The sequence below is a fragment of the Pyricularia grisea genome, chromosome VII (assembly GCF_004355905.1).
Source record: "Pyricularia grisea strain NI907 chromosome VII, whole genome shotgun sequence".
Classification (NCBI taxonomy): Eukaryota; Fungi; Ascomycota; class Sordariomycetes; order Magnaporthales; family Pyriculariaceae; genus Pyricularia; species Pyricularia grisea.
This window is the reverse complement of record NC_044975.1, coordinates 1764686-1785946: the sequence shown is the minus strand read 5'-3', so window position 1 is coordinate 1785946 and position 21261 is coordinate 1764686. Positions and strand designations below refer to the sequence as shown.

Below are 21261 nucleotides of genomic sequence, written 5' to 3'. Positions count from 1 at the left end.
ATGGACTGAATAATTCCCATCACGGCGCATTCTTCCAATGAGAAATCACAAACAGCCCATTCAGATTTTCGTACAGGCCCCCCCAATCCCCAATCCCATCCAGAGATTAAGCACCTTTGTAATAGATAACAAACCGCGCGTGGGGACGGGCAGATCAAGCGAAAGCCGGGGGGGGCCACGGGTACCTACCTTACTTTACTAGACTAGTCCAGCTTGACAGGTGACTCGCTTGCTTGCGTAGAATAAATAACTGGAACTTCTGGACGTTGAAAATACAAAAGAAAAGCAGGGGTAGCATCTGGCGTGTGCAAAGGAGAAGAAAAAAAAAAGAAAAGAGAAAAAGAAAAGGCCAATGTCAAACGGGCGGCAGGGCTTTCAGGGGTAACAACAAACGAAAAGTCCAGGGTTTTTTTCTGTGTGCTCGATCGATGGTTCAAGTACATGGGCCCCGGCAAACTTAACGAGTAAATTGCGGAGTCGATATCACAGCACTTGGCTGGCAAGCAAGCTGGGAAGGTGAGCTTACAGTAAGTACTCTTTTCATGCATTGTGCGACGCCATCAACTCATTTGCCAGCTACTTCTCACTTTAAAATGAGCACACACGCCAAGTCCAATGGGAGATCTTTGAAAGTATGTGAGCATGGCGCGAAAATATGCCGGTTGCGACGAGGATTATCGTCAGTGGTGGGCCAAACTAGACTGACTAGTCTAGATAGTCGGTTTGGGAGATCTCGAGTTCGATATCCTTTTGTGACTGTTATGATTCCACGACATCATCGTCAGGTCACATAGGCAACCAGAGCTCAAATGCTTTCCCAAAAGTCATGTCGGACAATTCGGTAGTAACCACACCTACTTACAGACAGTACCCCCGAGCAATATGTAGGTATAAAGTATAACACATTGCAACTTCGGTGCAGAGGTGCAGCCAACAATTTGATAAAGATCCTTCCGCCGTTTATGGATTCACATGCCCCATTCGTCGACCTGCTTGACACCATAAACCCCTGCTATTTGTCACTACGCACCCCTGTATTTCCAATGTGACCTGCAGCAGCGGGGAACGGCCACTAACCCGACCAGCCAATATTAAAGTGCGGTCAACCGCTGGGCCCCTCGGCCTGCACTTGAGCACACATCCCTGAGCCCACACGGAATTTATCTGTTTGTACTTCGTACGAATACCATACAGCAGACAGACAGAGTATCTCTCTTTCGACTGCCAAGCTTGCAGCTTCCTAAGCTTCGGTTAGTTCAAGGCAGAGCCCACCAATATCATATTCCATCTCACCCAGTTGCACCACCCCCGGGAGCAGTGGCGGCTAGTCCCTGATCCCCTTTCTTGTGTGCGGCGTGACGGTGCGACAGTATCCCCCAGAGAGGGTTGTAGCGCGGTTCCTTCTTGTTCTGGATGTCTGAGTACTTCCCGGTATGTACGGATCGGGACACACCCCAGCCAATATATCCGGACAGCTCTCCCGGATTTCGCCCCCATACAGGTCTTGACTTCTGGCCTGCTTGCTCCATCCTCCGCTTCCCGACAAACCGTCGCCCGATAATTCAGCATTGACGACGACGGCATCGACATGCACAGTGCCGTCAAATTCACACATTTCTGAGGTATTCAGAACCTCTATGTTCAGGTTCTGATCCTGCGCCTATACCAGTAAGCTTTGGTCAGCAAAGCTGTCTGTCTGTCCACAGCCGAAGTGACACACGACCACTTTCGACTGTAGCACCTAAGACATCAGTGGTCAACTCGATACCACAACCAATTACTTGTTTACTTGATCGAACCTTGCAACTTGAGGCACAAACAGGCCAGCCTTGCATGTCTTCAGTTGCGACATTGGGGACTCTAGTCTAGCCGTCCGTGCTGGCTAGACGCAAGGGCACGGCTTTGTCTATTCACAACCCAATTCATCTCAGCCATCACCCAGCTGCATGTATCATGGCTACACAAACGGAATCAGGATCAGTCCTTGATGGGCTGGTCAGTGGCGCAACAAAAACGATTTCTGAGCTTGCAAAGCGTATATACATACCACTGACACCAACCAGCCCACCGGGTCTTATCGAGGCCAACACTGTTGACCCCTGGATTGAGTCGGGCAAATACGCCCTTGGATGGACATTTTTTGCCCTAGCACTGGTAGGATGCGTCCTGTTCACCAGGGTGTGGCACTTTTGGCAAGACAAGATCCGCCAGGCCATCTACAAACAGGAGATTGAAAATCACAATCGACAGACATACGATCCAAATCTACTATTCTCCAACATGGCAGAAAATCCACAGACGGGACGAAGCATGGGCCAGCACTTCTTCCCCGAGGATAGCGCTGGCAAGGAGGAGATGGCGTTTCGACCCAAGGCACACATGTCTTCAGTCGGCTTTGTTAACGACACCTTGGCATTATTCAGATGGATCTTTTACCGACCGATACCAGACATAACGTGGCGCAAGCATCGAATCACCTTTTCGTCCCTGGCGGTTCTGGCCGTCGTCTTCGTTGCTCTCGTCTTTGTCACGCTCTACTGCTTTCTGCTGCAGCCACTGTACTGGCAGAGCATCAAGTTCGGGTCGCCACCGGTGGCTGTCAGGGCGGGCATGATCGCCGTGGCACTCACCCCTTGGATCATAGCCACCAGCATGAAGGCGAACCTGGTCACTTTTGTCACTGGCATCGGTCCAGAGCGGCTTAACGTTTTCCACCGCTGGGCTGGATACCTGACTCTATTCCTGTCTCTCGTCCACTGCATACCGTTTTACGTCCAGCCTGTGTGGGATGACGGTGGATTGGAAGTCTTCTCGAGGCTCTTCCCTGAAGGAAGCGGTGCCATCTATGGAACCGGAATCGCGTGTCTGGTTCCCCTCGCATGGCTATGCATCGCCTCGCTCCCTTTCATTCGCCGCATTGCCTACGAGATCTTTGTCATGCTTCACGTGCCCGTCGGCTTGATCTACGTTGCCGTGCTATTCTGGCACACCAAGAACTTTCTTTCGTCCTGGCACTACCTCATCGCCACGTTGGCCATATTCTTCATATGCTCGATAATGCGCCTGTTCAACCTGAACTGGGCAAAGCCGTGGCGCATGGCATTCATGGTGGGCGACGAGGCTGCCATCACCCTCATGGCCGAGAACGCCGTCAAGATCACCATACCGACACAAATGCGCTGGAAGCCGGGGCAGTTTGTGTACCTGCGCATGCCAGGAATCTCCTTCTTGGACAACCACCCCTTCACCATATCCTCGCTCTGCAGCGAAGATTTCCCGTCCGAGTACGGCGAGCAGTACCGCGACTGTGTGCTCGTCTTCCGCCCATATGGTGGCTTTACGAGGCGGGTGCTCGAGACGGCCATAGAGAAGGGACCATTCCACACATACCGCGCCTTTCTCGATGGGCCCTATGGCGGTATGCGAAGGGATCTGGCCGCGTTCGATACCGTCATTCTGATCGCGGGCGGCAGTGGTATCACCGCACTGATGTCTCAGCTGTTGAACCTGATCAAGCGGATGCGTGACGGAAAGGCCATCACCAAGAAGATAGTAGTGGTGTGGGCGTTGAAGAGGCTCGAGGCGATGGACTGGTTTCGCGAAGAGCTGAGGATCTGCCGGGAGGCCGCGCCACCCGAGAGTGTTACTTGCAAGTTCTTCGTCACCAAGGCGGTGCGGCAACAGCCGGGTATCATGGCGGGCCCCGGGGGTGACGGGTATTTCGGGGCCGCTGGACAGCAAAACCATCGGGCACCCCGACCCCTGAGCAACATGTTCCACGACAAACTGGACGGCTTCGTTGCGGGCATCGCGTCGAAGAGAAACTCGGCGCTTATCCACGCAGAGGCGAGGGGCGATCCAGAAAGGGAGAGGGAGCTGAGGGCCGAGGACGAGGACCGCATCACAGCACTCCCTCAGCAGAAATACCTCCAGCCTCACAACATCCCACCCCCTCCGCCAAACCCCCCTGCCTCCTTCAAAGACAGGTCATCAGCCATGAACGATGCCCTTCGAAGACTTGAGGGCCGCGATCCCAGCATCGATCAGAACCACGACGAGGACAAGAAGGAGCCTCTCCCTGTAGACGAAACCAACAGGGACTCACATCCGGTGGACAAGAAGTCTGCAGACGGCGAGTTCCATTTCACCCCGCCGCAGCGGCTGGACGTACCCAAGTTTCAGCATGCGCCCCCGGGCTCGGTGGCTCACGCGAGATACTCGCAGCTCTTCCTCACGCCCCCGGGGACCGACGGCAACCCGACCCCAGAGCCGGGCGGCAGCCCACAGCCGGGCAGCAAAGCCGCGTCGTCTGACGCTCCGCGGGCACCAGACCTGGCGCACCTGCGGCCGGGCCTCACGCACCTGACCATCCCGGAGCAGCCGCAGACCCGACCGGTGCGGCCGACGTCGACGTTTGGCCCGCCGTCGGGGTTCGAGTTTGGCTTCCCCGAGACGCCGACCGAATTCCAAAAGTCGCTGATGAGGTTCGCCTTCCCCGTCCCTCACCAGATCGACGGCGGCTGGTCCGTCGAGTACGGCCGCCCGGACCTGGGCTACATGCTCAAGGAGTGGGCGACCGGCGGCTCTGACGGACGAGGAATCCTGGGCCGGAGGACCGCCGTCTTTGTGTGTGGACCCCCGGCCATGCGGGTCGGCGTCGCCAACACCGTGGCGCGCCTGCAGGCGGAGATTTGGGGAGATGACATGCTGGAGGAGATATACCTGCACACGGAGAATTATGCTCTGTGAGAGAGAGAGAGAGAGGAAAAAAAACAAGAACAGGACCCCTAGAAACTAATGAGACCTTTTTTTGTCGCCGCCTCTTGCAAAGAACAAGGGCGTGCTTTGAGATACCCCCTCCAAATAACTAACTACCTTGGACATATAAACCTTATATACCTTTACCTATTACTATACTACTATACCATATATATGTACATCGCTTTTCTGGGAGAGGAAACCGATTGGGATGGGGGGAATAAGGTTCCGGTGTTGGTGTGTGCTTGTTTACTGGCTTCTGGGAGATATTTTACCATCTAAAATATGGGTTTTGCAACTGGCGTTTTATCTCTTATATTTTTTCCCAATCTTGACTGTTTAGCCAAGCCTCAAGTGGTAATATGAATATTTCAATCGTGCATCTCGAAAGCTTTGAAAAGCCGGTATATCCGAGACCATAGAGCCCCCTCGGGTTATAAAATCAAAATCCCGCCTTGGTAAACTCATCATGTCACAAAAGCCCAGAAACGTCACTTAGTCAACAGCAACCCAAGGATAGGGCCTAGCGGCCACTCCAACATAAACAGAAACAAAAAGTAATACTCTCTAATAGCCAACAGACAGTGTCACAAGTGATTAAGCCTGCAGCGGAGAAGCAAGTAGGTTGGGGGGTATGACAAGACAAGCGCCCGGCGAGGGGTCCACTTTAGGACGGAAGTGCAAAGTGCTGATGCGGGACGGGAACTCGAAAAAAAGGGCTACCGTACACGTACTTTCTTTTACTGTTTTTACTCTTGCTTCTGCACGTCTGATGGGCTTGGCCATGCGTTTTTTTGCCTTGTTACTGCATGGGAAGGTCATGTGGGCGGCACAGACCAGGGCAGTGCAAAACGCCTGCATGAAAAATCCCAAGCTCCTGGGGGAAGAGGCATTAAGACAACCGGTACGGTAAAAGAGGATGAGACCAATCCGTGTGTGCGGTTTTAATGCTGACAAGCACCTCCGTAGGACACGTGCTCTGCAGTGCTGTCAGTTTACTACCTAGTTCAGACTAACTTTACTATGGTAGTTTGACCTTTGCCCCCCTCCCTTGTTTTTTTTTTTTTTTTACTAGAATGTGTTAATGATTCACACCTTTATATTTCGGCTGGCTGTTTAGCGGCGGGTGCTACCTGAGTCCAAGGTACGAAGTAACATGTCGCTGCAACCGAGCGGGATACGTGACACAGCTAGGCGGTCAGCTGTGTAGCTCAGACTACTTACTGTACAATATAGTAATAATTAGTTAGTTAGTCTTTTTGTTTTGTCCTCATATCCGTAACTGCCTGCTTGATCGAGATGATAATTACTTCGTAAACAGGTTGTAAGATAAAATCGTATGATGAGACGGTATCGTATGTGTCGAATGATTGATTGGTCATGGGTGTTCACAAATCCAAGACGAACTTGTTCCTTTACTGCACAGCAAGGCGGTCGGCCAAGGACGTCATGAAAGAGGGGCTGATCTCCAGGCGGCAGCAGGATGCGGGAGGGATCGGCAAGGCTGGGCAGTACTGGAATGGTCCAGGCCGTGGTGACCGCTTGAGTACGGGTGGAGTACTTTGGAAAAAGGTCTGGAGCCAAGCATTGGTGGCACTCTCAGGACATCGAGAGTCTTCAGAGAGAGCAAAAAAAAAAAAAAAAAAAAAAAAAAAAAACCAAATCGGTGGGCATCTGCGGCTGCTCCGTACAGAGTATACGGGACCTGCACCTGCCAAGAGTCGTATTGTGAGTTTGAGGGGCAAACCGAGGAAAACGTGGGGTTGGCTCGCGTACGTGCAATGTCAAAGAGTATTGCCCGTCAAGACAAACAGACGAAACCAACCTTGGTTGGACGACAAATGCAATTGGCGGCGATTGTGGCTGCAACCAAGTCCGCAGTGACAAACGATGGGCGGGTAGGGCTCAAGGCTCAGGACCAAGAAGGCTAACTTTTGTCAACCTGCGCAGGCACTCGGGGTAATTAATTACCTTTGCCGTACTATTCTACAGATAGCCTACCAACCTAGGCACCGACCTAGGGAGATAGGTACGAATTAGGTACTCTGTAGATAGTACTTGGGTATGTACCTAGTCGATAGGCAAGTAGCGCATGAACATTGAAGACGTTGCATAAAACACCAGGTGCCGTTCTCCGTATAACTTCATTTCCCACAAGAGCCGCCAGCTGCCTGCCAATCCAGGCCCGCCGCCCAGTATCGTGCATAGATAGAGAAATGAGTTTCCACAGGGTCAGCAATAAAACGAGATCTTGTTGACAGAGCAACAACATTAAGCATCTGGGCTTGAATTCCTCATTTGTATCAATACTCAAAGGAAGTGCCTTCGTGGACAAGAGATCCTAGCTCTCAATAGTTAAACTTGGTGGAATTCAGGGTATAGGACGAAATTTATTTCCGAAGAGGTTGGCGCGGCAAGTTGTATCAATCGGAACCTAACAAGCAACCCAGTCAGACAGACGACGTGGACCTGACGACGCAACGAGGGGAACAAAACAGTCATGACCTGTTTGTCGTTCCGCATGAAAAGCTTGAGTCTTGAGCCATCATGCGTGCCCCTTCACTTTGGAATATTCCACGGCTGGTCTGCTGCACGTTCTGCTGCAACACTCAAATCGGAAGACTCTACCGAGTTGTAAGATGCAGCCCCAGCATGGATGTTAAAGCGGAACCGAGCGGGAAAGGAAAACACCAGTAATTGCAGATCATGCTCGTTTGACTCGCAGCCACTAAGCGCCATGCACCGCAACGCAAGGACCACAGTCGGGCACCGATCCGTCGGATTTCATCACTGGCCCAGACCTGGGACTGATTTGTCTTGTGTCGTGTATTTCGGGAGAAGAGTTTGGTAAATCAAATTTATCGGAGAATCCATGCAAGAAGTTGCCACTCCAACCAAAGACGGCGATTTCACAGAATAACCCGTCAACCCGTATACCAGGTCGCTGGGAAGTGCCACTAAAGAAACTGCATGTTGGGGCCGAATGGTCGGTTGGGCGTCGAGGCGGACTGTCTGACTGCCTTCACGGTAGTTCGCATTACCTATTCTCAGTCCCTCGTCCGAGCAAGGATTGTCACAGACAACAGGCTGGGGCTGGAAGCTAAGTAGTCCGATAAAAACGGGCGTGCAGTCATGTGGTGATCGACCCAAGCCTTTGAGAGCTTTTGTAGTCAGTCAGGATCTGTGTCTTGTCTCTCGCCAAGCCTTCATTCAGTTAGCCAAGTTTTGTGTCGGCAACCCTTCTGATAGAGTCATAGGCATCTTAGTCGTTGGTTGCTTGACAAGCTTGATTCAATACCTGACTACCGTCAATGATGGGATGGCAAACACTGGTTTCGCCTTCCCCCTCGGGTTGTGTTTCCACAATGGAGTAAAGATCTTGCAAAATACCGTACATTCTTCGCGTCACCTGTGAAATGACACTGTGGCATTCGGTACACTCGCCTGGTATCAACCAGCGGTAAAAACTTCCCCTCAATGTGCGCGAAATCCGTGGCTCCGGCTGAGGGGTCGATGCCCAACTGGTACAGGTCTTGGCGCAGACCCCTTTTGCGGAAATAGGCGGACACCCGACGCCCTTTTTACTGTCTGTTGTACGGAGTAAATTGGATTGTACCAGTACGCTGTGCTACCTGCCCGGTCAGGCCGCAACAGGCCAGACCTGGGTTTGGGACCCACCTCTCCAACTCGGCGGCCGCTGTAACCAGTGGCTGGCCCTGAAAACTGTGCTGACAGCACGGCAGGCGGCAAAGAATGGCTGGGGTTTAGTTACCTTACCATTAGGTGCCTTACCTGAGCAATTGAGGCTTGCCGCACAAGGCACAACGCACGTAAATCCTCTCCCTCCCTCTTCCTCCCTTTTCTCACTCCAGAACCCGCTCTTCTACCTGCTGCTCGAGCAAACGCATTCAAACAACGCCCGCAGCATCTGATTGATCAAGGCGGACGTAAGGGACAGCACAGCAATTTTTTGTTATTTCTTGTTTCCTACTTGACCTTCTCCGAAAAGCAAGGTCCGAAAGGTTCGTTCACTGACTGGCTTTTCCTTTTCCATCCGTCTAACCCCCCAGCAAGCAAAGAGCGGTCTGGTCCGATGTGTCGTTGACGCTTTGTCACCGCCTGCCTCAACTTCCGCGTCGCTTTTCTTCCCTTTCCACCTCCACCACACCACGACACTGCCTCTGCTCCCAAAACCACAGTCGGGGCCGAAACTCGATTTCGAATGTTCACATCTCGTCACCACTTTCTCAGTATTGAAGTCTAATTTGGGTCACTTCCGACATACAGTTTTTCATCAAACCCACAATCACACAGTCAAGGTGAGCCTTTTTTTCTAGCACAAAATCAACCACACCCAGCCTTCCTTTTGATACCTACCATACCTTCCCTGTATCGTCTCTCCCTTCCTGGCTTCGACTCCCAATACTGCCGTTAGTTTTGGGCTTCTGATTAGCCAACTTGACACCCACTCGTTGGCTCGAGGGATCATACCTTGATTGAGGCATCCCCGCCGATCAAACCAATATCTATTCTTACCTCATGCTTCGCCCCCCTCTGGATTGATACCTTAACTTTGCTTCTTCCACATCCTCGCACTCTATAACCACGACGTCTACAAGACGGACGTTACTTGTTCGGAAGAGCTTGCTAACCAAAACACTGAACATTCATCAGACTTCGAGGTCTAGTCAGCCCAAGTCTTCAGCCTCAGGGCATTCTCTACGACCACACTCTTTGTACCATTGTTTTTCCGATCGACCGATAACCAACCGCCAAAATGACGACAATGGTAAGTTGGACACGTTGATGTCTTGGCCTCAATCTGATGACAAGACCTAACCCTGTATCCGTACCTGATAGGACCTTCGTGTCGGTAATAAATACCGCATCGGCCGTAAGATCGGTTCCGGATCTTTCGGTGACATCTACCTCGGTACGAACATCATCTCGGGCGAGGAAATTGCCATCAAGCTTGAGAGCGTCAAGGCAAAGCACCCCCAGCTCGAGTATGAGGCCCGAGTCTACAAGTCGCTCGCAGGCGGTGTTGGCATTCCCTTTGTCCGCTGGTTCGGTACCGAATGCGACTATAACGCTATGGTTCTCGACCTCCTGGGACCCAGCTTGGAGGATCTGTTCAACTTCTGCAACCGCAAGTTCTCCTTGAAGACCGTCTTGTTACTTGCCGACCAGCTCATTTCTCGCATCGAGTACATCCACGCCAAATCGTTCATCCATCGTGATATCAAGCCCGACAACTTCCTGATGGGCATCGGCAAGCGCGGTAACCAGGTCAACGTCATCGATTTTGGTCTTGCCAAGAAGTACCGCGACCCTAAGACTCACTTTCACATCCCTTACCGTGAGAACAAGAACCTCACGGGCACTGCTCGTTATGCCTCTATTAACACCCACTTGGGTGTCGGTATGTTGAAACCTCTGAAACTCCATGTCGGTCCCAGTTTACCTTCCGTTCTAACCCTCCTCGTCTTTTCTAGAGCAATCTCGCCGTGATGACATGGAGTCTCTCGGCTACGTCATGCTTTACTTCTGCCGTGGCTCTCTCCCCTGGCAAGGTCTGAAGGCAGCGACCAAGAAGCAAAAGTACGACAGAATCATGGAGAAGAAGATGACTACCCCCACAGAGGTCCTCTGCCGCGGATTCCCTAACGAATTTGCCATCTACTTGAACTACACCCGTTCTCTGCGCTTCGACGACAAGCCTGACTACAGCTACCTCCGCAAGATCTTCCGTGATCTGTTCGTTCGTGAGGGTTTCCAGTACGACTACGTTTTTGACTGGACGGTTTACAAGTACCAGAAGAACGCCCAGGCAATCCGCCAGGGTGAGGACAAGCAGGGCCGTGAGGACCCGTCCCAGCAGGCCCAGGCTGGAACTGCTGCTCAGTCCAGCCGTCCTCGTAACAAGAACATTATGGCCGGCGAGGATACTCCCAACACCAGAGGCGCCGTCGGCGGCAGCGACAGGATGTGAGTGTTTAGTAAAGCCCAGTTACAAATCATTCCTTGTAAGGAATCATTTTCCTTCGAGTTTGGTGCGGATACCACAACGCTGGCCGGAGGAAAATGCTGACACGGTTACTGACGTTCAGCCCTCGATGAAAATAGGCTGCGTTCGGCTTACAAGAACGCTGAATCTGCCTACCGACCGAAGTGAAGCAAGGTCCAGTCAGCACACGACACCTTCTGGACTTGTTAATCGTTGAGCTTGGGAGTATAACATCGAGGGCTGCTTTTGAGCAGCACCACGGGCGTGTTGTATGCCATCTTTGTTCTCGCCGCAATCAGTCTCAGTCTCACCTATCAACCCGGCAACCAAGAGACACATTACTAGAATACCACCGCCTAGTAACATGTGCAATGAGTCGCTCGGGTCAGGAGTGAGCATGGCCATGGGAGGCAACCACGAACCCCACTCAACAACGACGCGGATTAACAACTTGTTATTTTCAATTTATTTCTTCTGTCGACGGCATTTCCCACTTTTCCTTTACCATTGCTCGATCAGTTCTCGGTTCAATAGCTCTTAGCAGTCAGCGTATGGTGACCCAGCCATTCGCTTCTGCAAGTGGGCTTCAACCCGCGACTGGTGGAACGGCATGCCCGATGGCACGGATTGTTTTGATGTTACCAGACGGTTTTTTTTCCGAACTGTGCGGACGAAATTTGAAACACATCGACTACCGGGCTACTGTGGTGACATCTTCAATGTGTCAATCACGACGCGCATCGTTTCGACGTGCATCCGGTCTACGGTAGCGAGGACGCCCGTCGCAACTTATCCCACTTTGCGGTCATCGTGGGCGCCTCATTCCTGCTTATTCGCGATCATTATCTCCTTGGATTGTTTTCTTTTCATTTGAACCGGGAACCTTGGTATCTCTTTCTTCGCTTTGGTGGTTATCGCTTCGGAGCCTGCTTGTGGGGAGGAAATAACGGGGACGAGGGGGTAGTTGAGAGGGCGCAGGCTTTGGGGATTCATCACGTGTGCAACAAAGTCGACCTACGAAGTGGGCACGGGCTTTGACCTACGAACGTGTAGGTGGACCGTATCTTACTTTTGACAACCTACAAAGGCGATTTTTGCATCGACACGTGTTGTGGAGAAGATTGGAAGATGTTGGCGGGAACACTTGGTTCTTTGCCCAGAGGCTCAATTATATGTGTCTCAAGCTTAGGTCGAGTTTTTTTTCTCACCATTTCCTTGTCATAATATGGTTTTTGGCAGTTGCTACAAGGTCGACGAGCAGCGGAGGCAGCACCAAGTATCTCATTCCCTGGCGCGGTGGCCATAGAGGACTTGTGTGGCTCGAGTTTCAAGGATTTGTCCTCAAGGACATAGCATTCCTCTCCTCTGATATCTGGATGGTACCTTGTGGATAGCTGCCGGAACCGGACAAGGCAGTGGGCCATTACAAAGCAATAACTAGATAGGTCTTAACATTGTGTTTTTCTCCCTAACCAAGTATGCATAAAGTGAATTCAATATAAGGTGGAATTTGTTGGGATTCTCGCTAAGCAGAGTATCTTGGACTTTGAATTTTGAACAGGTACTGAGGCAGATGCCTACCTATTCATAGAACTCAAGCTTCATTAGCCCCAAGTTGATAAGGGAGAGGGGCAGCAGTCGAGGTACGTATGTTGGTTGAGGTTGGGAATTGTAAGGGGAAGTGGAGGCCTCCAGCGTTCTCTGGGTTTACTCCCTGGTTATGAAGGCAAAAGTAATTTCTTTATTGGCAAATCTAAGGGCTTATGTGCACACAGAATTGGCCTACGGTGAGGAGGAAGTTCTATGTATGTAAGCAAGGTGTAATCATTCATGTGATCTCGAGTGGATGATGTCTTGACAGCCTGACGTTATTGCCAACCTACCGAGGAAGCTGAAAAGTTAGATAAGTGGCATTGAGTATTTAGGTAAGCACTGAAATCTTACGTCCGATATTCAAGATAGTCCAGTCAGATTAGTATCTAGAGGAACTTTGCTTGTATTATTTATTTAATGTTAGACAGACATTGAGTGTTTTCCTCAAGGAGTTGAGGCCTACCTGGGCTGCCCGTTGCCTGGTTGAAGCGGGTCCACCTTGGATTGCTGTACTGTACGTCACTTTTCTTTTCCTAGTTCTAGTGTAATTCACCCCCAGCTTTCACCATCAAATCAATCAAAATCCCCCCTACGTGCAGCCGCAGAATCGGTGGGGTGAAAGTGAATCCTCCAACCAGCATCTGCCGCTGGATCTTTCAGCTGCCGTACCAATCATTCCACTTGACAAGCTTGGTAGATTGTTACATTAACCTTACCTAAAGAAAGATACCGCTTCCTTGTCCTGTCCTGTCCTGTCCTGTCGACACTCCACGTTGGCTGCAGAGCGGGACGCTGCACCAAAAAGTCCACTTCGCCGGGTACCTACTGTACCTCGCTGCCCTACCTTGTTCCACCGCAAGCATGTCAGGAAAGACGACACGGAAGCAGGCAGCAGCACATGGACTCGACGAAATTTCGGTGCAGCATCCCAAGATGATGATGATGGGTGGTAACAAGAAGAAGCTGGATCTGTTGATCCTGAGTTTCAACGCCGCAAAGAAGATGATTGACTCGACAGTCTTTGCGCACCATCTTGAGACGACACTAGTGACCAATGCTACGTCGCTGCCAGAGGTGATTGTTTTGTAGGTTTTTTTTTTTTTTTTTTTTTTTAAATCTCTTTTGCTTCTCATATAGTTTTGTTTTTCATCTTGATTTGTTGTTTCCCGGACCCAGAGAAATGAATGTTCCGTGGGCTGCAGCGGTGAACAAGAAAGGACATTCGCATCCCAAAGAGAGTTAGACCGCTGACTCTTAAAATCAACCAATGTCTTTCTTTTTCATCATGCTGGCTATAGCTCCCTTCAAGAGATCTCCCCATTGAGTTACGCATTCATCGGGGGTCCCTTGTTGGCCCCATTCCTCTCGAAATACGAAGAAGCGCTCAACATAGCAGCCGTCAAGATCAAATCGACCCCCTCGACCCCCGCCACGCCGGCATCTGTCACCGTCGAAGATGATCCTAACGATGTGCCCTCGCCGGCCCCGGACGCGGAGGAAGACCAGCAGTCGCCTCTGCTGAGCCCGCCGTGGAGAAAGTCTCGCCGCACGCGGGGCCCCTACACGCTCGTGAAGCAGCACAATGTCGGTATGACCGCCATCATGCTATTTGCGCTGCACCCGTCGACCATCTCGAGCGTCGAGCTGGCAGAGGTTGGGTTTGGCACGCTCGACATGGGAAACAAGGGCGCCGTGGCGATTCGGTGCATCTTCACCCCGCGCGGCAGCTCCTCGGGCGGCGACGGCGACGGCGCCTTTACGCAGCTCACGCTGGTGGCCACGCACCTCGCGCCCATGGAGTGGAATCTTAAGAGGAGACACGCCAACTGGCAGAGCATCTGCTCGGCGCTGTTGTTTGGCGACCCCGTGGCTACGATCAAAGAGGTTGCCAGGCCCGAGGATCAGGACGTGGTCTCTGGTCTTCTGAGGCGCCGTTCCACCGGCAGGGCCTCTGACAGCGCAGCGAGCCCGGCGCCGACGGCCGAAGAGGAGGCCGAAGCTGAAGCTTTGCTGAGGGAGGCCGAGGAGCAAGATCGGGTCTTGGCGGGCCACATGCGAGAGGCCCTGCGCGACATGACCATCTTTAGGCCCGGCAGCCATGTTTTCGTTGCTGGAGACCTCAACTACCGCACGTCGGACAAGTCCCCCAAGAAGGAAGACAGGTTTCCGAGCTTCGACCCTGATTCTCCGGATCACTGGCCTACACTCCTCGAGAGAGATCAGTTGAACAAGGAGAAGGCGGCCGGCAAGGTGCTCCGCTGTTTTACCGAGGAGGCCATTTCATTCCCGCCAACGTACAAGTACGACGTGATGCATTCCACAGACGGTGCAATCAACGAGGCCGAGGCCAAGGAGGCCATGGAGCGTGGCGAGGCCGATCTGGTCGTGCCGTACCGCTTTGCTAAGCACAGGTGGCCCAGCTGGACCGATCGGGTGCTGTACATGGAAGTGCCCGAGTTTGCCAAGAACGACGACCAAGACGACGAGGACCACACGTTTGAAGCCCACGCGTACACCTCCATGCCGCTGATGCGGTCCTCGGACCACCAGCCCGTATTTCTGCGCCTCGAAGTTCCCATCCTGACGCCCACGGAGCTCGGCAGAGAAGTGGCCAAGGCCAAGGGCGTCGCCGGCCAGGTTCTGGACTCGTCGAGAGAAGATGGAAAAGTTGGAGAAGCAGGAGCGAGAAGCAAAGATGGCAGCGCCGGCAGCGTCGCCGCCGGCGACTCGGCACCGCAGGACCAAGACGTGCGCATCCGCCTCCCCTACCCGCTCGACATACACGCCACGGCGCGCCGCCAAGTAGCCAGGTCTCGCGAGTTCATGTCGGGCTGGACCATGCTGCTGTGGTGCACCAAGGAGGGCGCGGCCGCGCTCGGTTCGCTAGCCGTCCTGACCCTGGGTACCTACTGGCTGTACCAAGTGCTCTAGAGGAAGCCGGTTGCCTTTATAGCCTCTGCCATGAGAGGGTGGCTCTCCAAGGGTTGGCGTTGGTTCTGGGGCAGTTGAATTCTCGCACTTTCAGAGGATTTGTCGGCTCTTGTCTACATTATGGTGGTGATGCTGCTGCTGCTCTACGTGTATTCTTCTTCTTTTTTTCTGCACTGATTTATGGTTTCCACGATTGGTACGATGAGTATGGAGTATGGCGTTGTGTTTTCGGTACTGCCTCTCTACGGCATATGGCATGTGTTTTCTGCCTGGACGGCATTATTTTATGCATTCCGGTCCTTTTGTTTTGTTAATCTGCTTCGTACGTTGATGTTGCATCTTTCCCCAAAGATTCGGTACGATGGTCATGATTTTTCTGCGATGAAGGTAATGACGGGTTCGGGGTATTTTTTTTTTTTTCTTTTCTAAAAGACCTTCGCGGTGCCCTGGACAGAGGTTTATGTTGCTTGGGAGATGGACTGAAAGGTATCGCGCACTGAACGTAGATTTTATTCGCAGAGCTCGAATCAAACAGAATCATCTTTTACATGCGAGCCTTGACTCAAGTAATTTGTTATCAAAGACGAGATACATCGTGGGAGACAACTCGCCAACAGAAAAACAATATCCCAGCTCGCAAATAGTATTTGACAAAGACGAGTAAACTACTCGACTGCTTTGATTTTTGATAAATTCAATGTTGAATGTGCAATGCTTCCTCCAGGAGATCAACTCAATAAGTCCGGGTCCGTTCCAGGAATCAAGCACAGAGTCCTCCAAAGGCCAGATCCTTTTGGATTTTCCCCCTCCCCCGGGTTTGCCCAGAAAGTGCGTGCTTGCTATGTGAGGTTATGCTTTCAGAAAGTTTGGTGCGCTTGATACATAACAATGGGGGGCAGTTATTTACATGATGCTTTCATAAAAAACGAGAAAGAAAAAGAAAAAACAAGATTTCGCAGATATGGTGTGGATGAATAAAAAAGAAAAAGGAGGACATTATCTTTGGCATGACACATTTCTCAGATAAAGAAGGGAAAAAAACAGATGAGAAACTGAAGAAAAGAAAACAAAAAAAATCAACGAGTGATAAGTATCGGTCAGGAATGTTACAGATGTTTTGTTCGCAGAACAAGTAAAATGCCTAGGTAGTAATCTTGGGTAGAACCTCGACTGTTCGTAAGAGAGACAAGAGACAAAAACGATAAAGAAAAAAAAAAGAAAGCAAGCGCCACTATGAGACAGTATTAATACAGCTATTTGAGTATTGTGCAGATGAATATCTTTTTTTTGTCCTCTTTTGTGCTCCGGCATGACTCTGATTCAAAAGTCCTTAAAGTAGTGGTCGTACTTTTGAGCCATCTCGTCCGTGTAAGGATCCTTGCCGACGTCCTCCTCGGGGTAAATGTCGAAGCACTGGGCGTCGCCGGGGTACCTGATCGGCGGCAGGATGGGACCAGGGAACTTGCGGCTGTAAATGGCGTCCCAGTCGACGCCCTCGAAGAAGGGGTGCTCCTTGACCCGCGCCGCGCCGCCACTGATGTTACCGAGCCGGCGGGAGCGGTCGACGGTGCAGAACTGTCGAATGATGTCCTGTGCGTTGGGAGAGATTGGTGGGTCTTGCGGGAAGACGACGGGCTTTTCGACGATTCTGTTGTTGGGAGGTAAGAATATGTTAGTTTTCAGGGGAATGATGCTTGGGGCACAGACAAAGGGGGTAGCACAAAAAGAGGCTACACATAAAAGATAACTTACTGCTTGTAGATCTCGATTGGGTTCTGGTGCCAGAACGGCGGGTACCCGGTAAGAAACTCGTAGATCAGAATCCCCAGCGCCCACCAGTCCACGGCCGTCGTGTGACCTTTGTTATGGATAACCTCGGGGGCCAGGTACTCCGGGGTACCGCACAGGGTGTACGTTTCCTGGGTGCCGCTGTTGTCGCCGTCCCTCCTGCCGCCGAGCCTCTTTGCGAAGCCAAAATCAACGAGCTTGATGTGACCCTGTTCGTCCAGCAACAGGTTCTCGGGCTTGAGATCGCGGTATGCGACGCCATCCTGGGCCTCGTGCAAGTACTCGAGCACCAAGACGATCTCGGCGGCGTAGAATCTGGCCATGTCCTCGTCGAAGCGGCGGTACTTGCGCAGGTACGAAAAGAGCTCGCCGCCGGGGACGTAGTCGAGCACGATGTAGAGGAAGTCGTGGTCGGAGAAGGAGGCGAGCATGTTTGTTATGAAGGGGAAGCCCGAGACGTCAGCGAGGATGGCGCGCTCGTGGCGCACATGGTCGATCTGCTTGAGCTTGACCACCTCGGATTTGCGCAGTATCTTGAGCGCAAAGACCTTGTTGCGCTCCGTTTCGTTCTGTGGGTTCGATGGGCGGACAAGGCAGACTCGTGCAAATGTTCCTGTGAGGCGATCGGTAGCAAGTTAGTGGGGACTAACGCTCTGCATGTATATTTGGTGTAGAAACAGGTAGAATGTGCGCGCAAAGAAAGAAAAGAAAAAAAAAGAAAAGGCAATGGGGTATATATATATATATATATATATATATTTTTTTTTTTTTTTTTGCTCTCACCTGTTCCCAACGTCCGGACCTTTTTGAAGTCACTCAGTTGGAGCTTTCTATGTTGTGATTGGGCCGATGCCGCATCAGACTTGAGGTCACCTTGCGGCGCATTCCAGCTTGTTCGACTGCCGTCGTTTGGAATCACTGATCCATGGCCCGCTGTTGTGCTACTGTTGCCGCCTCCGCCATTTTCGTATGATGTCGCCGGTGGGACTCCAACCATGGGAGGAATCATGCCCGACGAATGCGCCAGAGCAGCGGCCATGGCCGACGAAGTTTCTCTGTTGTGCCTGACGTATTTTTTATTTTATGTTTTTTGAACCGGCTTCAGGGCCGGGGGCCAGGCGTTGGGATGCGGGGCTGGGAACCACGTAAACTCTATCCCCTCCCCCCTTGCGCCAAGCGTACCTCCTTCCCAACTCTTTAGTTCGCCGTTTAGAAAAGGCAAAAACAATCGAAGAGAGTGAAAAGGCAAAAAGGGGGACGTGAGTGAGACCCCGGGTTTGCGGCTAGGTGCACCTTTGGTTGGGCGGCGGACGAGGCGGGATTGAGTTGCGGTTGACTCGCAGATATTGGGATGACGGCTGCTGCTGCGTGGAGGTAGTTTGTTGGTTCGAGTAAGGAAGACGAGGTGTAGGTGAAGTAATGTAAAGGCAAAGGAAGTCGGGTGGGTTGAATAAGTAAATACAAAAGTATTCGAATGAATACAAAGATAGCGCGGTAGTTGGCGGCGTTACCGGTAGAGAGTATTTGATAAGGTACTTGCCGACGAGGTACTGGAACTAGGTAGGTACCTAAAGCAAGTTATGGTAGATCGGGTAGGTAAGGTAAGTCAGGTAAAGGTATGGTATGACTGTAAAAACGGTTTGGGGCCAATTGGGTTTGGACAAGGCCAAAGGAACTATAGGTATGAAGCAAGTCCTTCCGTATTTCTTTATCGGTTGTAGGGTAGAAGACTGGAGTTGTGTCTAGATTACAACCAGAGCTCGAAAATAACTGTTGCATCGATCTGGTCAAACGAGAAGAAAGGAGGGCTGCCAATTTGATCGATTGCACCAGGGTGGTTCCAATTGCCAAAAAAAAAAGCCCAGTCCTGCCCTGCCTGGGCTATGATGTTATGCCTGCTTGGGGCGACAGGGGGTGGGTGGAGAGGGACTCGGGAGTGGGATGTGGGATTTTTTTTGGTAGATGTTGAATGGACGGATCAATCAATCAATCAATGGATGGCTTGTCGTGTCTGGGGGTCGTGCTCCAATCCAGCTGCGGGGATGATGTCTGTCTGTCCGCATGGCACTTTGAGTTCCCGGCTTTCGGTCAGTGGATCGGGAATGCCCGCTGCATCCTTCAAGGGTGATTACGGTAGGTTGTGTAGGTATGTTGAAATATGTACCTTGGGGGTATTAAATAAGGTAAGGTATCCGTAGGTAATGTAGGTAGGTAATTGGGGTTAGACAAAGTTAGGTAGCTTATAAATAGGTACTCAAGTAGGTAGGTCAGATATGCAAGCTTGTGCAAAGTCGGTGGGATCTCAAAAGTTAATAAATATATAAAAACGGATGACGATTGACGACAAGTAGAGAGCTCCAGTTCTTCCAGCATGGAGGTACCTACAAGTATGAGACTAAAATTACATACAGTACTGTATATTTTATGCTGGTTCTAGTAATCCAATGACCAATTAATTTCTTTGGCAGACTCGGCAAGGTCGGCGCAAATCAAAGCGACACCCCAACCTACTCGATGCTCTTTTCTCCGGGCTGGCTGGTTGGTTGGTTGGTTTTGATTAAAAGCTACCTCAAAGCCTCGTCAGAACTTGATAGCACATGTGCAAGTTAATGTCCATGAGACCTATTTTGTGTTTTCGTTTTACCAGGTTTTGAAGTCGACCACAAACATACTTGCTACCTTACGATACTCAGTGTGTACAAGACCGTTCAATTATATTTTTTTTTATTAATAGAAGAGCAAAACACATAGCCCATTTCTCTCCTTTTCCTCCTCCGGCACAAGTGGTTTGATACCCGTGACGAAGGCGTCCGCTTGACTCTAGCTTGGTTTGACCCATTTGCGAGCTGGTCCCTGCTCCGTTCATCCATTCTTTTCATTCTCTTCTCCTTTCTCCTTGATCCCTATTTCTTTCCTTCTTTCTTTCTTTTTAATCCGTTCAAATAATATATCTAACACATAGGCACACTTCAAACTTTTCACCCTCCGTGCCCATATTTCGATCGTCCAAGTAATAACTGTTGTAGTAGTCCTGATCCGTCACGCACGCATTCTGTCAAGAGGCCCGCAACCTGATTCCCTTCCCCTCTGCGCCAATATTACAATTGTAATGTTGTGCGGCAGACTCAACAGATCAGGGCTGAATTCCCGTGATCAGCATCTTTTATCGACAGTTTATTACTGACCTTGTGGTTTTGGGTTCAGCTGCTTCGAATCGCCGTCACCTGCCTTGCGTGTCTCTTCTTTGCGTTCCGAGTTCCGGGGTCCTAGTCTTACACCATGTCAGGTGGGATGATTGTTGGACGGATGACTGGCAGACAGTGCAGTGCAGCGCAGATGGATGACAAACCAAACAGTGACACTGACATGGAAGTTAAGTTGCCGGGCTGAAGCAGCTTTCTGTTCTAGAGGTCGTTACAGTGCTATTACTTGTATCCATAAGAAGTAAAATAACTACCTAACTCGGTGCCTATGACGTCGCATAAGGGTCCGCACAAACATCCAATCCTAAATGTGACGGCTCTCCGAGTCAACCTAATGCCTGCTAACGGCCTACTGTCGGATATTAATTTACGCCAGATATGCCAAGTGCCTGAAACACACCTGGACCAATTTTTCATATACGCCGTAGATCTCCGGAACAGATCCCCTCTCAACTACAGACCGGGTTTTTTTAGGTTGTAAAATGAACAGGACTCTGTGGCTGTACTGCTATAAATGTAAAGCCAATTTCCACTTGTTTTTACAAGGGGATGTAAAGGATCTGAAGCTACCTATGCTTGGAGCGGCTACTGCCCTACGCTGTTCCTCGCTGGCCCTTCATCATCATCTTTCCGTCCTTCTAAGGCTAGACCTAAGATAAGCATCCAAGTCGCTATTTTATGGCGCCCATTTTGAGACATGCCTGTGAAATGCTATCAGCCCAAAATATCATCTACCCTGTGCGCTCTTTATCAGCTCGGGAGATCAGGAAACTTTTGTCTTGAACCTCAAGACTTTAGGGAATTGAATTTTATAAGGCGAGGCTGCCTAGTAGCTTGATGACTGTATCTCAGACAAGAGAGTCGGCTCTCATTAGTACACAAAGCTGTGTGCACAAGGCACGGAAGCTAAAACTATCAGCAAGGAGGCTGACATGGATAGTTGACGAGGAGAATCTTGTACTGGCCTCAGATAAAAAAAAA

At 51.0% G+C, this 21261-nt stretch overlaps 4 protein-coding genes across 4 annotated transcripts; 3 read left to right on the top strand and 1 right to left on the bottom strand.

Moving 5' to 3' along the window:
• Positions 1–1953: 1953 nt before the first annotated feature.
• Positions 1954–4749, top strand: PgNI_10547 (uncharacterized protein; the record flags this gene model as incomplete). The annotated part of the gene is made up of 1 exon (XM_031130519.1): positions 1954–4749. One exon carries the CDS (start codon positions 1954–1956, stop codon positions 4747–4749), a length of 2796 nt encoding a protein of 931 aa, XP_030980129.1.
• A 3815-nt stretch (positions 4750–8564) lies between these two features.
• PgNI_10546 (uncharacterized protein) lies at positions 8565–12241 on the top strand. The gene is made up of 6 exons (XM_031130518.1): positions 8565–8780; positions 9046–9077; positions 9433–9547; positions 9619–10180; positions 10254–10784; positions 10869–12241. The coding sequence occupies exons 3-5, from the start codon at positions 9536–9538 to the stop codon at positions 10748–10750; spliced, it is 1071 nt and encodes a 356-aa protein (XP_030979920.1). The 5' UTR covers positions 8565–8780; positions 9046–9077; positions 9433–9535; the 3' UTR covers positions 10751–10784; positions 10869–12241.
• Positions 12242–12803: 562 nt separating this feature from the next.
• Positions 12804–15800, top strand: PgNI_10545 (uncharacterized protein). Its single transcript, XM_031130517.1, has 3 exons — positions 12804–12872; positions 13081–13443; positions 13657–15800. The coding sequence occupies exons 2-3, from the start codon at positions 13220–13222 to the stop codon at positions 15287–15289; spliced, it is 1857 nt and encodes a 618-aa protein (XP_030979458.1). The 5' UTR covers positions 12804–12872; positions 13081–13219; the 3' UTR covers positions 15290–15800.
• A 58-nt stretch (positions 15801–15858) lies between these two features.
• On the bottom strand, positions 15859–18798 carry PgNI_10544 (uncharacterized protein). The gene is made up of 3 exons (XM_031130516.1): positions 17861–18798; positions 17042–17690; positions 15859–16937 (listed from the first exon to the last, which is right to left on the bottom strand). Exons 1-3 carry the CDS (start codon positions 18114–18116, stop codon positions 16610–16612), a joined length of 1233 nt encoding a protein of 410 aa, XP_030979459.1. The 5' UTR covers positions 18117–18798; the 3' UTR covers positions 15859–16609.
• Between the last annotated feature and the right edge of the window lie 2463 nt (positions 18799–21261).